The 15999-nt window shown below is 49.2% G+C and overlaps 1 protein-coding gene across 3 annotated transcripts in view; it reads right to left on the bottom strand.

The window, feature by feature from the left end:
- Positions 1–14050, bottom strand: part of LOC125447845 (MAP/microtubule affinity-regulating kinase 4) — a 114778-nt gene extending 100728 nt beyond the window's left edge. For all 3 annotated transcript variants that reach the window (XM_059640941.1, XM_048522622.2, XM_048522623.2), the window contains exon 1: positions 13406–14050. In XM_059640941.1, coding sequence (XP_059496924.1) covers positions 13406–13456 — 51 coding nt within the window. In that variant the 5' untranslated portion in view covers positions 13457–14050. The remainder of the gene's footprint in view (positions 1–13405) is intronic.
- Positions 14051–15999: the final 1949 nt, after the last annotated feature.

Genomic DNA, 15999 nt, shown 5'->3' with positions numbered 1-15999 from the left:
GGAGTGGATGATGTTACAAACGAGATCCTTCTGCACAAGTGGTCCATTTTTAACGTGGGCTTTTTTGCCTTTTTAAGCAATGACTTCTCAGCTGCATTATTTACAGATCGAGAGACCAGTTCAAGGAAGTGAATTGGTCAATACTTCCTCCATCTCACCACTCCTCTTTCCTTTCACCCCCGCCCCCCCAGCTCCCAGGGTGTCTGAACTGTGGCCTCTTTCTCTCTAAAAGCCCCATCAGGAGACAAACAATCCTCCAAGACTGGGATTTGCTATGAGCTTTCAGGAAGATTCCGGAAGGAGAAAACAAAACAACGCGGGCCATTCACTGGCTACAGAAGGAACTATCATCAGCAATAAACCACTTTTTAAAAAAAAAATTCTCGTCACGGCCAGCAATTTATTGCCCATCCCTAACGGCTCCCTTGAGAGGTTCGGTTGGGGGGGGGGGGGGGGGGGGGGGGTGTGAGCTGCCATCTTGAATCATTGCTCTCCATGTTCTGTAGTTTGACCCACAATGCCCTTAGGGAGGGAATTCCAGGAATCTGACCCAGCGACACTTGAGAGTCAGATCGTTTCTTGATCGTTTGGGGAATCTAGGGTAATGAGGAAAATTGCAGGTAAGTGGTCTTGGGTACATCAGATCAGCCGTGATTCTATTGGACAGTGGAGCAGGCTCAAGGGGCCGAATGGCCTACTACTCCTGTTCCTATTTCTTACGGTTTTTTGTGTTTCGATTCAGTCCCCTCCGACTCCCCCAAACTCCAGAGGATAGAGGTCCGGCCCTTTCCTCATGAGGCAATCCATTCATTTCAGGGATTAGTCTGGTTAACCTTCTCTGAACTGCTTCCACTGCATTAACATCCTTCTGTAGGAACAGTGAACAGTCCTGTACACAGTCCTCCTGATGCTCGGTGTAACCGAAGCATCCCCACCATACTCTCTCGCATTCGGTTCCCCTCCCAATAAACCACCACATTCTATGAGCTTTCCTGATTACTTGCTGTACCTGAGGAGAGAACGAGCGAGAAAATGACAGGGGTCGAGAGAGAGGGGGGAGTGAAGGGAGCACAAGAGCAAAGGGGAGTCGGGGAGGAGTGAAATGAGAGAGAACGGGAGTCCGGGGTGGGGGGGGACGATGAGAGAAAAGGGGAGTTGGGGGGGAATGAGAGAGAATGGGAGTGGGGGGGGGGGGGAACAACGATGAGAGAAAAGCGGAGTCGGGGGAGAAAACGACGAGGAGAGAGAAGTGGAGTTGGGGGCAAACAACGAGGAGAGAAGTGGAGTTGAGGGGGGCAAACAATGAGGAGAGAGATGGGGATTTGGGAAGCGAGGAGGAACGAGGGGAGAAGTAGTTCGGAAGTTGGGATTTGGGCAGGTGAGGGAGATTTTCCCCATTCTCTTTCAGAAGGCGAGGACATTTCCAGGGGTTTTCTCAACCCATTTGATTATCCAAAATGTTTCCATCTACGCCAACCCAATTGCAGAGATCCACTTGGAATCGTTTTGTTGGGATTTTGCTAGTGAGCACAATGCTCCACGAGGTCAAAGTGAAATCAGTGGATACATGTGTCAGTTTCAGTCTCTGATTCACAATTTCACAAACTGAGAGGAGCTCCCCGTGTGCGTGTGCGTGCCACCTAAATATCTATCGTTCTGCTTCCAGGCCCCCAGAGCTAACGGCGTGTTTGAATCACAGCTCTCCATGCACCGAATCGGCCCTGTTCATTCTGATGTTGTCTCCCCCCCCAACACCATACCTCGCCCTACTTCAACTCCACAAGACTCTTCTCTCCCCCACCTCACCCTCACCCCCCTCCCGATCAGGGCTAGGATTATTGAAGGAGGAGTGGGGTTTCACGCAAACGCAGCCCGGTTTTCTCACACACACACACACACACACACGTCTCGGTGCCAGGTGTGAAGCCCAGGCTATGGTCAGGGCCTGGACTGTGATCTCAAAGAGGCCACATCCTGAGCCCCTGCACAGTGTGCATCTTCACACAAGAATACGAGATCCAGGCAGGAGTGGGCCATTCAGCCCGCTCCCCCATTTGACCCGATCACAGCTGAACGTCCAACTCCGTCCCCTGTTCCTGCTTTCTCCCCATTATCCCTAAGAACTGTATCCAACTCCTTCCTAGAAACATTTCAACATGTTTTGAGAAGATTTGTAGCTCAGGTTGAGGTTCTGGATGTGAGTTTGCTCACTGAGCTGGAAGGTTAGAATTCAGCAATAAACCCAAACAAACAGACAAAACGGGCTCAGCAACCATAAGCACTCTCCCCTACATCAAAGACATTTCCGAAATGACTGCCAGACTACTCAGACCTCTTGGCATCAGGGTAGCCCACAAACACACCAACACACTAAAACAGCAGCTAATGAACTTAAAAGACCCTATACAGACAACAAATAAAACGAACGTCATCTACAAAATACCTTGCAAGAACTGTGACAAACACTACATTGGACAAACTGGCAGAAAGCTAGCCACCAGAATACATGAACATCAACTAGCCACAAAACGACATGACCCACTATCACTCGCATCCTTACATACAGATAAGAAGGACACCACTTTGATTGGGAACAACACATCCATCCTAGGACAAGCCAAACAGAGACACGCACGAGAATTCCTGGAAGCATGGCATTCCAACCGGAACTCCATCAACAAACACATTGATTTGGAGCCCATCTACCATCCCCTGAGAAAAAGAACAGGAAATGACATCACCAACCCAAGGAAACCTAACCAGATAAACAGAAAGCGGGATATAACACCAGCGCTTCACCGGAGGCTCACTGATGATGTTACCTAGAATGGTGATGAAACGTCTGAAAACTAACCTTCCAGCTCAGCGAGCAAACTCACATCCACATTTCAACATCCTGGTCTCAACTGCTTTCTGTGGCAGAGATTTCCACAGACTCCCCCACTCGCTGGCTCAGTGGTTAGCACAGGGACCCCCGGTTCGATTCCACCCTCAGGCGACTATCTGTGTGTAGTATTCATATTCTCCCAGTGTCTGCGTGGGTTTCCTCCGGGTGCTCCGGTTTCCTCCCAGAGTCCAAAGGGTGTGCAGTTTAGGGTGAATTGGCCCTTGGGAAATTACCCCATAGCATCCCCATAGGGATGTGCAGGCTGGGTGAGTTAGCCATGGGGAAGGCAGGTTTACAGGGATAAGGTCAGGGTCTGGTTGAATGCTGTTTGGAGGTCAATACAGACTCGATGGGCCGAGCGGCCTCTTTTTACACTGTAAGGAATTGGAGAAAGGTCTGCTCATCTCAGTCCTAAACAATTAACCTCATGCCAAGGAATAAATTGCTGGGAGTCCATACACCCCTCAGGGCTGACTCTGTCAGACTTACAAAATTTACTCTTTCATGGGATGTGCGCGTTGCTGGCTGGGCCCAGCATTTCTTGCCCGTCCCTAGTTGCCCCTTGAGAAGGTGATGAGCTGCCATCCTTGAGCCATTGTTGTCCATGTGCTTGTGGGGTGACCCACAATGTCCCTGAGGGAGGGAATTCCAGGATTCTGAACCAGCGACACTGAAGAAACGGCGATATATTTCCAAGTCAGGATGGGGAGGGGCTCGGAGGAGAACATGTTCCCACGTATCCGCTGCCCCCTTGTCCTTCTGGACGGAAGTGGGTCATGGGTTTGGAAGGTGCCTGGGGGTCTTTGGTGAATTGCTGCAGGGCATCTTGTAGCTGGTACACACTGCAGCGACTGAGCGTTGGTGGGGGGGGGGGAAGGGAGTGGGATGTTTGCGGATGCGGTGCCAATCAAGTGGTGTCGAGCTTCTTGAGTGTTGTTGGGGCTGCCCCCATCGGGCAAGTGGGGAGTATTCCCTCAGACTCCCCCCCCCCCCCCCCCCCACACACAAAAAAACACTAATTTGTTCACATCGTCTTTAGCAGCTTCTGACTCAAAAGTAAACAAGGTCAGAGCTGCAGATATGCAAATGACAGACCAAACATTACAACCTGGAAAAAGGAGGTAAACTCATGCTTGCTCTTTCCAACTCCCTCAACATAGACCAGGTGACCTTGAATGTACAAAAGGAGCAGCAGGAGGTGAACCAGTCCCTCTGGCCTGTTCTACCGCTCATTAAAATCATGGCCAACCTGGTCCTGATCTTTGTTTCACTTTCCTGGGTCTGTACCCCATAATCCTCAAACAAAAACTCACTAGCACAGTGACTCAGAGGTTAGCGCTGCTGCCTCGCATCTCCCAGTTCGATTCCATCCTCGGGCAACTGTCCTGTGTGGAGTTTGAATGTTCTCCTCGTGTCTGCGTGGGATTCCTCCCACAGCCCAGGGATGTGCAGGTTAGGGTGGACTGACCCGTACTAAATTACCCATAGTGCCCAGGGATGTGCAGGTTAGGGTGGATTGGCCATACTAAATTACCCATAGTGCCCAGGGATGTGCAGGTTAGGGGTGGATTGGCCATACTAAATTACCCATAGTGCCCAGGGATGTGCAGGTTAGGGGTGGATTGGCCGTGCGAAATTACCCATAGTGCCCAGGGATGTGCAGGTTAGGGTGGGATTGGCCGTTGGAAGAGTGGGAGGACACAGATAGGGTCGGCAGGGGGTGGGGTGAGTCGATTCTACGTGGGATGCCCTTCACAGGGTCAGTGCAGGCTCGATGGGCCAAACAGCCTCTACCCGCACTGTTGGGGTTCAATGGTTCTACAGATTGACATTTGTGAAAATAGCCAACCTGGTGGTCATCACATCGCTGTGTGCGGGGGGCTCGCTGTGTGCCACGTCCCCGGCCCTGGAAACTCTCCTGCAACACTTGCTTGGGTTTTTAAGAACGGCCCGGGACGTTACGCGGTTGTGAAAGGGTTTTAAAAACGGCAACGACTCTGGACAACACACAGGAGGAACAGGACAAATAACAGAAATAAATAAAACGTCGGCAACGACGAGATATCATCTGTTGCCTCAACTCAGTTTCCATCTTGGGAATTTGGTTGGGATCCAGGTCAGATTGACGTGAGAAAGATCTGTGCTCTCTCCTTCGTAAAACAACTATCAGGCTGACTCATTCAGGCAAGCTGCTACATCGGGTGAACCAGAAATCACAGAGCGACAGGAATCGAGCATTGCCCACACAGACACACACAGACACAGACAGACACACACAGACAGACACACACAGACAGACACACACAGACAGACACACACAGACAGACACACACAGACAGACACACACAGACAGACACACACAGACAGACACACAGACAGACACACAGACACAGACAGCAGCAATCATGGCTCAGTCCTAGTCCCCTCCAAATTGGACAATCCCTGCCCAGTGTCGATGCTTCGATCCCGAGGTCATCGGGGGTGACGGGGAGGGGTTTGTGCTGCACTGTCGGGTGAGGGGGCTCTCTTTTCGAATCGATGTTAAACTCAGGCTCGATGGTCACCCTCAGTGGATGTGAGTGAGCTCCCACAACAGCCAATAGCAGGACTGTCCCATGGGACATGGTTCATCGCCAGAGCCCATCAGAATGTGGCCACCGACCTCCTCCCTCAGGCAGCACCTTCCAAACCCACGGCCACTTCCACCTAGGGACAAGGGGCAGCGGGTACATGGGAACACCACCCCCTGTACATTCCCCCCCCCGAGCCCCTCACCACCCTGACTTGTACATATATCGCTGCTCCTTCACTATCGCTGGGTCAAATTCCTGGAATTCCCTCCCTTAGGGGCATTGTGGATCAACCTATTAGCAGACAGACAGCAGTGGTTCAAGAAGGCAGCTCACGCTCACCTTCTCAAGGGGCAGTTAGGGATCAATATACCCTCTAATTACTTTTCAGTGCTCTAAAGTCAATGCATTCATGTATTGATTGGCAGGTGTGGTGTCTCAGAGTGGTTAAGCAGAATAGAGTCAGAATCATAGAGACATCCAGCACAGAAACAGATCCTTCAGTCCATGCCGACCATAATCCTAAACTAACCTAGTCCCAACTGCCTGCTCCCGGCTCATATCCCTCCAAACCTTTCCCATTCATGAACTTATCTAAATGTCTTTTCAACATTGTAACTGTGCCCACATTCCCCACTTCCCCAGGGAGTTCATTCCATACACGAACCATCCTCTGTGTAAAACATTTGCTCCTCGTCTTTTTTTTAAAAAATGACCCCCATCTCAAAATACCCCCACCCTAGGGAAAAGGCAACTAATGTTAACTTTATCTATATCCTTTATGCTCCAGCCTGCACAGCTTTTCTTTATAACTCAAACCTTCAGACATTGCTACAGACAGGCAGTAAATGCTGGTCCACACAGAGATGCCCACTCCAGGAATTTAAACAAAAAGAAACTCAAGAATATTGATGATATCCTTCAATGCCCCTGTTTTAAAACACTCTCCACTCCTTTCAGAGGCAGTAGGAACTGCAGATGCTGGAGAAGCTGAGATAACAAGGTGTGGAGCTGGATGAACACAGCAGGATAAGCAGCATCAGAGGAGCAGGGAAACTGACGTTTCGGGCCTGGACCCTTCCAGAAACATTGGCTTTCCTGCTCCTCTGATGCTGCCTGGCCTGCTGTTTTCATCCAGCCCCGCACTCCTTCCAGTATTTTTTGGGAAGATGTAGTTGCCATTCTAATTTTAAAAACAGAATTCACTGAAGGTGAATGTCCCCAAGTCACCATTTATTGACTCAGAGATAATGGGAACTGCAGATGCTGGAGAATCCAAGATAACAAAGTGTGAAGCTGGATGAACACAGCAGGCCAAGCAGCATCTTAGGAACACAAAAGCTGACGTTTCGGGCCTAGACCCTTCATCCTTGCAAGTCAGCTTTTGTGCTCCCGAGATGCTGCTTGGCCTGCTGTGTTCATCCAGCCCCACACTTTGTCATCTCCCGTATATTGACAGTTACCTGATTGCCCTTTGAGCCGCCATCTTGAACCTTTGGTGCAGGGATCCCACAATGCCTTTCGGGAGAGAATTCCAGGATTGTGGCCCAGCCACACTGACGGAAAGGATGGATAACTCCAAGCAAGGACAGCAAGTGGCTTGGAGGGTGGGGATCGAGCAGGATGGGGTAAAGATTGGCAGCGACTTTAGGCACAGCAAGCTCCCACAATCACAGAAACGATCAGATGGCCTCTTTTGAGTTGGAGGACAGACAGTGGATGGAGTGACCGGTGGTAACGTCCCTACCTCGGACACAGGAGATTGGAGGTTTGAGTCCCAGGTGCTTGAGAGAGAAAAGTGTAATATCTTTAAAGGGGGCAATTAGAAAATTATAAATGGGGGCTGGTGTGGGGGAAAACTATTCTCTTTCCTTTGATGTGTATCGGTGGAGCGCACTTCACTACCGCTGGCAGTGCAGCACTCCATCGGCGCTGAAATTCTGGTCTCAGCTCTCTGACCTTTGGATTTTCAGTTCCAGGCTGGGACTTGAAACCACATAGTGCTGGGCCGAGGCTGTGAGCTCCAGGCGATGGCAACATGGCCTGAGCGAGGCGGCGGGGGGGCGGGGGGGGCGCGCGGTTGTGGGAGGCATCGAAAGCTGGGGACATCCCTCTTGATAGATCCTCGGTGAAACTATCAAGAGAATGCTGTTTGATAGAGTAGAGGAAATGGTTCAGCCAGAACTTTGACTCACTCCAGGAACACACTGCATATCCACACATTGCCTTCGCTTTCTTAACTTTAAACCGTTTATTCTGCTTTCACACCATCTCTGTTTCTCTCTCAGACCGCACCCTGCCCCCCAGCCGAATGCAGTGAGACACACATCAGAACCCACCCCCTCATCTCCTCCTCAACCAACACCCGCCCCCCTGCCCTAGACCTGTCACCAAGCCTGTGAGGAACACAGCACTGAGCTGCAAGAATAGGCCATTCAGCACCCCCCCACTCTATCTAGCCCTCTGTTTTGTCCCGACTGACCCGGTCATGGTCGCATCGTTCTAGTCAATACCCTCAAACTCTGGGGGTCAACCAATCCGGCCCCAAATTTCTGAGCACGCTCAAAAAGAAAGGGATAGACCATTCAGCCCCTCGAGCCTGGTCCGCCATGCCATAAGGATCGCGGCCAATCAGGAACAAAAACAAAGTTGCTGGAAAAGCTCAGCAGGTCTGGCAGCATCTGTGAAGGAAGGAACAGAGTTAACGTTTCGGGTCTGGCGACCCTTCCTCAGAACTAGCCGATCAGTATATGTTTTGAATTTCACCTTCTCTGATAACCTTTGACCCCAATGTCCAATAGGGACGTATAAGGGAAGAATATTGACAATCCTGCCTTCACAGCTTTCCTGGGTAAGAATTTCACAGACGAGTAACAAATCATCCTCATCTCAGCGATAAACAGACAGCACCTCACTCTTAAACCGAGCGGGCCCCATTATCGTCTCGGCAAACGCAAAGAAAAATGCTCAATCCACCAAAAACCCACCACAGTGGGAACATTTTAACCAGATCACCCCTTGCTCACCTCAACACTGATGGGTACAACAGGCTCAGCCCCGTATCTAAGGAAGGGTGTGTTGGCCTCGGATAGGGGTCTAAAGGAGGTTCACAAGAACAGTCCGGGCGGGGTGGGGGGCGGTGGGGGTTGTCATTTAAGGGTCGAGGACTCCGGGATCTGCACGTGATGGCAGAAAGATGAGGGGGGATCTGACTGAAACTTACAGAAAACTTAGAGGTCTGGATTGAGCGGACATGGAGAAGATGTTTCCTTGAGTAGGAGAGACTAGGACCTAAGGGCACAGCCTCAGAGTGAAGGCGCGACCCTTTAGAACTGAAGACAAGCAGAAATTTCTTCAGCCAGAGGGTGGGGAATCTGTGCGATTCATCGTTACAGGGGACTGTGGAGACCAAGTTATTAAGACAGAGATAGATAGGTTCTTGATAAGTGAGGGGATCAAAGGTTTCTGGCAGAAGGCAGGAGAATGGAGTTGAGAAACATAACAGCCATGGTCGAATGGCAGAGCAGACTCAATGGGCCGAATGGCCTGATTCTGCTCCAATATCTTACTGTCTAACTGCTCCTCATTAAAAGCAAACCTCTTCATCCCAGAAAAGAGTCACACCAACTATCTCTGAACTGTTTGAGGCAATTGTATCATTTCTTAAAGAAGTAGGCCAAACTTTTCACATAACTCTCTCAAATTCTGTCTAATTGTTGCAAAACATCCTTCCTCTTACAGTCCATTCCCCAGCAATGCACTAAGATCCCAATCACCCTCTCAATCAGTGTGAAGCCCGAAAACGGACTTGTTATGATTCATGTGCCAGGACACCCAGATCCCTCTGCACCCCACAGTTCTGCAATCTCTCTCTATTTCAGTAACGTAGGATATCGATCAGGAGAATGGTGGAATGGACTCTTGTCTCCAACACATTCATCCAACCCCACACTCCTGGCTCTGGTTGACCAAGTCTGCAACAGTCGACACGGCCAATCAGAAAGGCTCTTCGTTACGTAACTGACTGATACTTGACGCTCAACGAAACAATTTCTCTCTAACTCCTTCACCGGCCCAACCCATCTCCAATGTTTTAATACTGACTAATTGAACATGTGCAAAGAAATAAGAGGAAGTTATTCTAATTTTTTTTGCACTGTGACTTTTGGCCAGGGTTTGTAATAACCTGGAACTGCGGGCCAGTCCAGTGTTTACAGAATGGGTATGGCATGTCACTCTGCCATGGGGGTAGGGATCACCTCTACACCCAGACCCCAACAAAACACACGTATAACCTAAAGTGTCCAAAAACTTAACGTGTTTCAAACAGCACAGGGTTAGATACGGCTCCCTCTACACTGTGCCCCCATCAAACACTCCCAGGACAGGGGCAGCACGGGGTTAGAGACAGAGTAAAGCTCCTTCTACACTGTCTGCATCAAACTCTCCCATTTCAGGGACTGCACAGAGTTGTATAAAGAGCAAAGCTCACTCTACTCTTTTAAACTGAATGTAACGTTCTCCCAATACTGTTCCATCAAAGGCTCCCAGGACAGGGTCAACGCAGAGTTGGATACAGACTAAATCTGTTTTAACTTGGAAATTAAGGTTCCTCAACACTGTCCCCATTAGACAGACCTGGGACAGTTAGCCAGGCCACGGAGATGCCAGTGTCAGACTGGGGTGGACGAGGTCAGAAATCACACAACAACAGGTTACAGTCCGACAGGTTCATTTGAAATCACGTTTTCACAGCGCTCCAAAAGCTTGCGATTTCAAGTAGGTCAGGTACGGCACAGGGGTATTCTAGAAGCGAAGCATCCCCTACTCTTTCAGATTGAAAGTAAAGCTCCCTCTACACTGTCCCCATCAAACATTTCCAGGACAGAGACAGTGCAGGGTTAGACAGAGAGTAAAGTTCCCTCTACACTGTCCCCAAACACTCCCAGGACAGCTCGGGGTTAGATAGAGTAAAGCTCTCTCTATACTGTCCCCATCAAAAACTCCCAGGACAGGGACAATGCAGGGTTGGATACAGTAAAGCTCCCTCTACACATTCCAAATCATATGATCATTTGTATAGCATTGCTGATTACCAAAGCAATGTGAAATAATTCAGATTGGCAGAACCATGCACCACTCCAGCTGTAAAACGTATTGTCTCCAAAATCTCACTCCTGAACACGCGCCTAAAGTCAAGTTCTTGTTAACTATGCATCAACACATCCCAATTCTCTGGGCAAGACAAACGCTTTCCAAGTCCAAATCCAAATCCCACAGTGAGAGCCAGCGGAATTGAAATGTAAACTCACAACAGAAATATATCAAGCGGGTCTCAGTCACGGCGACCACAAACAGTTTCTACTGCCTTTTATTTTTGGAAAAGAAGACCCATCTGCTTCAACAATGCCTTTTGGAGAGAAGGCAGTCTGCCACCCTTACCCAGTCGGGCCCTACACGTGACTCCAGGCCCACAGCAACGTGGGTGACTCTCGGCCGCCCTCCGAAATGCCCAGGTGAGTCACTCAGCTCAAGGACAACAAGTGATATCCTTCCAAAGTGCACTAAAGGGGAGGGGGGGGGGAGGAGGGGGTGGGGAGCGGTGGGAGTGGGAGAAGTCGCTGCTCAATCACGGGCTGGAGAGGATGCTGCTGTCTCTTGCTGCCCACAGGTCCACATGCAAAAGGTGCATATCTCCACAACTGCTTTGAGACCCCCTTATCTGAGGAAGGGTGTTCTGGCGATGGAGGGAGTGGAGCGAAGGTTTAGCAGTCCGCGAGCTGTTAGGACTGACGCATGATGAGAGACTGGATTTGGTCAGGCCTCTACTTATTGGATTTTACAACAATTAGGTGGGTGAGAGATCTCATACAAGCCTAACAGGGACTGAACAGGGTAAACACAGGAAGGATGTTCCTGAAGACCAGGGAGTCCAGACCCAGGAGGTCACAGTCTAAAGATACTGGGTGGGATTGAAATGACGAAAAATGTCTTCACCCAGAGAGTGGGGGAGACTGTGGAATTCTCTGTCACAGAAAGCGGTTGAGGCCAAAACATTGAATGTTTTCAAGAAGGAGTCAGATAAATTCTTGGGGATTGAAAGGTGTGGGGGGAGAAAGCAGGAACAGGGGAATGAGTTGGATGACCAGCCGTGATCCTATCGAATGGGGGAGCAGGTTGATAGGGCCGAATGGCCTGACTCGGAGTGAACACCCACATCCATCCATCCCACCTCAGAGCCTCTTGGTAATCCCCACTCCTCCCACCCCCCCCGCCTCTCTCTGTCTCACTTCTCATAAACGGGAGAAGAAATTCAAGAGGAGATTGAGATTTTGAAGGAGCCATCAAACAGAAAGATTAAAAAGAAAACAAAGGTAGGAACTGATGTGGCGGGGGCGGGGGGGGGGTACAGGGGAAAAAAAATTAGAGGGGTGGCAGATGACAAAGGTGATAGAAGGTTAATGAGTTTCTTGTCTGTTGAAGGCAGGAGAAGGAACGAGTAACTGAGGATCGGGAAGAGAGTGTAACAGGACGGGCAGCGTGGAGGCAGACTGGGGAACAGAGTTCAAAGGGTATGGGGGAGGAAACAGGAAGCGGGGGGCTGAGTCAGATAATCAGCCATGATCCTATCCAATGGGGACAACAGGCTGAAAGGGCCACATGGCCTACTCCTATTTTGACTGGTTGGAAGGAATCCGAGGGATCATAGCTGCGGCTTCTCGAATCCAACAGGCCAAGGTGGTTGAGACCACAAACGTTCCCAGCATCCCTTGTTCAAAGGCCAAGCTTGCTCTTTGACCTGAGCTGCACAATCCAGGTCGATGTGCCTGGGCCAGCACAAAGGGGAGTACCCCCGCTATGGCAGACTGAGCGACTGAAACGTTAAACCCAGGCCTGGTGTGCACCTCATAAACCCCCTGCAAATAGAAGTTGAACTTAAAAGATCCCATGGCAACCATATCCAAAAAAAAGCCAAGAGCACTCAAAGGAAAGCAATCTGGATACCAGTTGTGGGAGCTTGCTGTGCACTTCCTACACGACAACTGAAGGCGTGCCTCTGAAGGACGCTGTTGGCTGTGAAGCGGTCTGGGACGTGGGGCACCTGCCAAGTGTGCTATACAAACGCAGGTCTTTCTTTCATCTCTTCCTTGGTCTTCAGGTGACAGAAGGAAGACCCTCCAACCTCAATCCATCCCACCTCCACCACACACATACACACAGTCCCCTTAGCCCCCCAAAGAGACAGGGGCCATAGAGTTAAAGCCATCTCTGTGAGAGGTCAGCAGACGGGAGTCACAGAACACAAATCTCCACTCCCCACCAGCAAAACAAAAAAAATGAATTCTTGCAAAAATAAACACACAACCTCAGCATTCTGCCTAAAAGCAGAAGCTGACTTTACTGAGATAGATTCAGGCACTAATAGAAATAAGGCAGTTACATAAAATGGTGATATATTGAATTAAGATAATCATATATACAATTAAAAATACATAAAAGAATGTATTTATGATCCATAATTAAGATGTACAGCTGAGATACAGAATACACCTTTACAGCACAGTGTATAAAATGACATGATAAATACATGTATAATTAAGATATGGCCTAACATAATATTTTAATTAAGATACACAATAGTCATGATGTATATTCAAGATCTATTGTATCTGGATGTTATAACTGTGAGATGCACATCAGGGAAGATAGCATAAACATTTATACATTAACCCATATACACAGACACACATATCTGAATATAGTTTGTTAAAATGATTTCAGTCTAAGGCATGCAGACTACACGGAGGTTGGTTCTCTCTCTCTCTCTGGAAGGGGAACAAACAGATACAGGAAACATTCACATTTAGCCAAACCTTGAAAAATTGGGAAAGGGAGGGATGAGGATAGGGGATTTACTAACCCCACATCTCCCTTTAGTTTTACTCACATGTTCCAAACTGCGTTCATTTGGAGAGGGTAGTGTTAATCGAGAGGACATGGTTCCGACGACAGTTCAAAGCCCCCTCCCAGAGGCAGAAAAACACATCAATATTCATTCGAGTGGGAGGGTGGGGTGTGGAATTGCTCCTCGGCCACCGCTTCAATTATATCTCCCTTCTGGGTCTTGTCTTTTTTCAGGGGCCAAAAATAAAGAAAAAGAAAACGATACCTTCCAATTTCCACACCCCCCCCCCAACCTTTTTCTCCCCCCTCCCTCTCTGTGTGTCTTCAGTGTACTCTCCCCTTGTTCACAGAAGGTAGCTCCCGTCCATTGAAAGCGGAGAGAGCCGGCGCTATCGCAACGAATAGCCTTTTTCTGTGCATCCCTGCCTCTGGTGTAATGGACAAAGCGGCGTCAATTTCAGGGGTACTCCGGGGACATCAGCACCACGCCGGCTGCACGGGACCTTCCCATTCCTTCGGTGTCACCAGCATTCTCCCTTCAATTTTGTTTAATTTCCTTTCCTCTCTGGGTCTCGACAAAAAGACAAATCTCCAAAAACCCCGCTGGAGGTGGGAGAGGGAACTCGGTTGAGAGGTTTGGGTGGATGTAGAGAGAGAGAGAGAGAGAGAGATTGGAACGAGCGAGCGAACCCACCCCAGCAACACAGGAAACACGTCTAAAAACAAACGAGATCAGGCTGACAGCGAAATTAAAGGGACCGGGCTTTTAAAGGAGAGGACAGAGAGGGAGAGAAAGACAGGCAGAAGGAGAGAGATAGAAAGACAGACAGACAGACAGAAGGAGAGAGAAAAAGACAGGCAGGGGAGAAAGAGAAAGACAGGGACAGGGAGAAAAGACAGGCCAAAGAAGAGAGAGGGACAAAGAAAGACAGATAGAAATAGGGAGAAAAAGACAGGCAGGAGAGAAAGAGAAAGACAGGGACAAGGAGAGAAAGACAGACAGAAGGACAGAGAGGGGGGAGAGAAAGACAGGGATAGGGAGAGAAAGACACAGAAAGAGAGAAACACAGAGAAAAAGAGAGAGGGACACATGGAGAAAAAGAGAGATACACAGAGAGAGGGAGGATGACAGAGACAGAGAGAAAGATGGAGATGGAGATAAACAGAGAAACACAGAGAAAGAGAGATAGGAACAGAGAGAGGGAGATGGAGAGGAACAGAGGGAGGGAGCCGGAGAGAGATGGAGGGATACAGGGATGGAGAGGAACAGAGGGAGGGAGCCGGAGAGAGATGGAGGGATACAGGGATGGAGAGAAACAGGGAGAGAAGGAGAAAGAGGTAAATGCACAGGAACAAAACAGAACAAAAGGGAGAGCGAGCCACACTCTCACAGAGAAACAGACAGAGACAGGGAGGGAAAGAGAGACAGAGAGAGAGAGGGAGAGAGGAATTGAGAGACAAGTGAAGAGAGGCAGACACACATATTTGGAAAGGGCAGAGAGGGTTACTCAGGCAGAATTGTAGGGAATAGATTTCAAAGTGGGGTGGAGGGGACGAGAGAGTTGAAAGGCATTAAATTCTGGCCAGTTTCACTCTGTTAAAACAAAGAAAGTGTTGGGAAAACTGGCGAGAGAGGAAAACTCTTTTCAAAGCTTTGCTTTGACAAAAGAAAAAAGGTTGGGTTTCAGTTGCAAAGTTTGAACAAAGCCCTGAATGTGGTTTGTGGCGGAATACTTATTCACACCTTCAGTTGGAACCGTTACTCTCCAGGGGAGGTGTGTGTGTGTGAGAGAGAGTGTCACTGCTTTGGAGATGGGAACCGGCAGCAGCTGCCAGAAAATGGTGTGTTTATTTTGCAAGCTGCTGTTTCCTAACCCAAATCCCAGGCTTGCTGGGGCCTTGGGTGAGACTACATCTCCCAGAATTCAATGGGACTAAGCCCCAGGCTCCACCTCTTTAGCGAAACAAGAAGGGGCAGGGTGCATCCTGGGTCTTGTAGTTTTCTAATCCTTGGTCCTGACAGAGAGGAACAACAAGAGGAGCTGGGTTTGAGGGCAGGACTGGGCCATTCAGCCCTCCAATCCTGATCTATCACCTAGTCCATGGTACTGGGTCCCTACGCCACAGTGGCAGCTCACCACCACTTTCTCAAGGGGCAATTAGGGATGTGAACACCCACATGCCACCTATTCAAGAATAAAGGAGAGGAGAAAAATATATAAATACATGGATTTCTCCTGGTAAATGTGCCTCTTGGAGGCAAATGAAACTAAATGATTTGCTGGAAGCTTTTAAGATATTGACAGGAAATGACGAGTTTGATAAATACAGACTATTTCCGCTGTTAAGTTTTTACAGGAATGAAGCTGGGTTAAGTTGTGAGGACAGATTATACAAGGTAGGGGAAATTGAAAGAGTTCAGAAAAGAGATGCTGCTGGGGTTGGAGGGTTTGCGCGTCAGGGAGAGGCTGAATAGCCTGGGGCTATTTTCCCCAGAGCGTCGGAGGCTGAGGGGTGACCTTGCAGAGGTTTATAAAATCATGAGGGGCATGGATAGGGTGAATAGACAAGGTCTTTACCCCAGGGTTGGAGGGTCCAAAACTAGAGGGGCATAGGTTTAAGATGACAGCAAGTCTC

The sequence above is a fragment of the Stegostoma tigrinum genome, chromosome 39 (genome assembly GCF_030684315.1).
Source record: "Stegostoma tigrinum isolate sSteTig4 chromosome 39, sSteTig4.hap1, whole genome shotgun sequence".
In the NCBI taxonomy this organism is placed as follows: Eukaryota; Metazoa; Chordata; class Chondrichthyes; order Orectolobiformes; family Stegostomatidae; genus Stegostoma; species Stegostoma tigrinum.
Note: the sequence above shows the minus strand (reverse complement) of the source record. Positions and strands in the feature narration are given on the sequence as shown.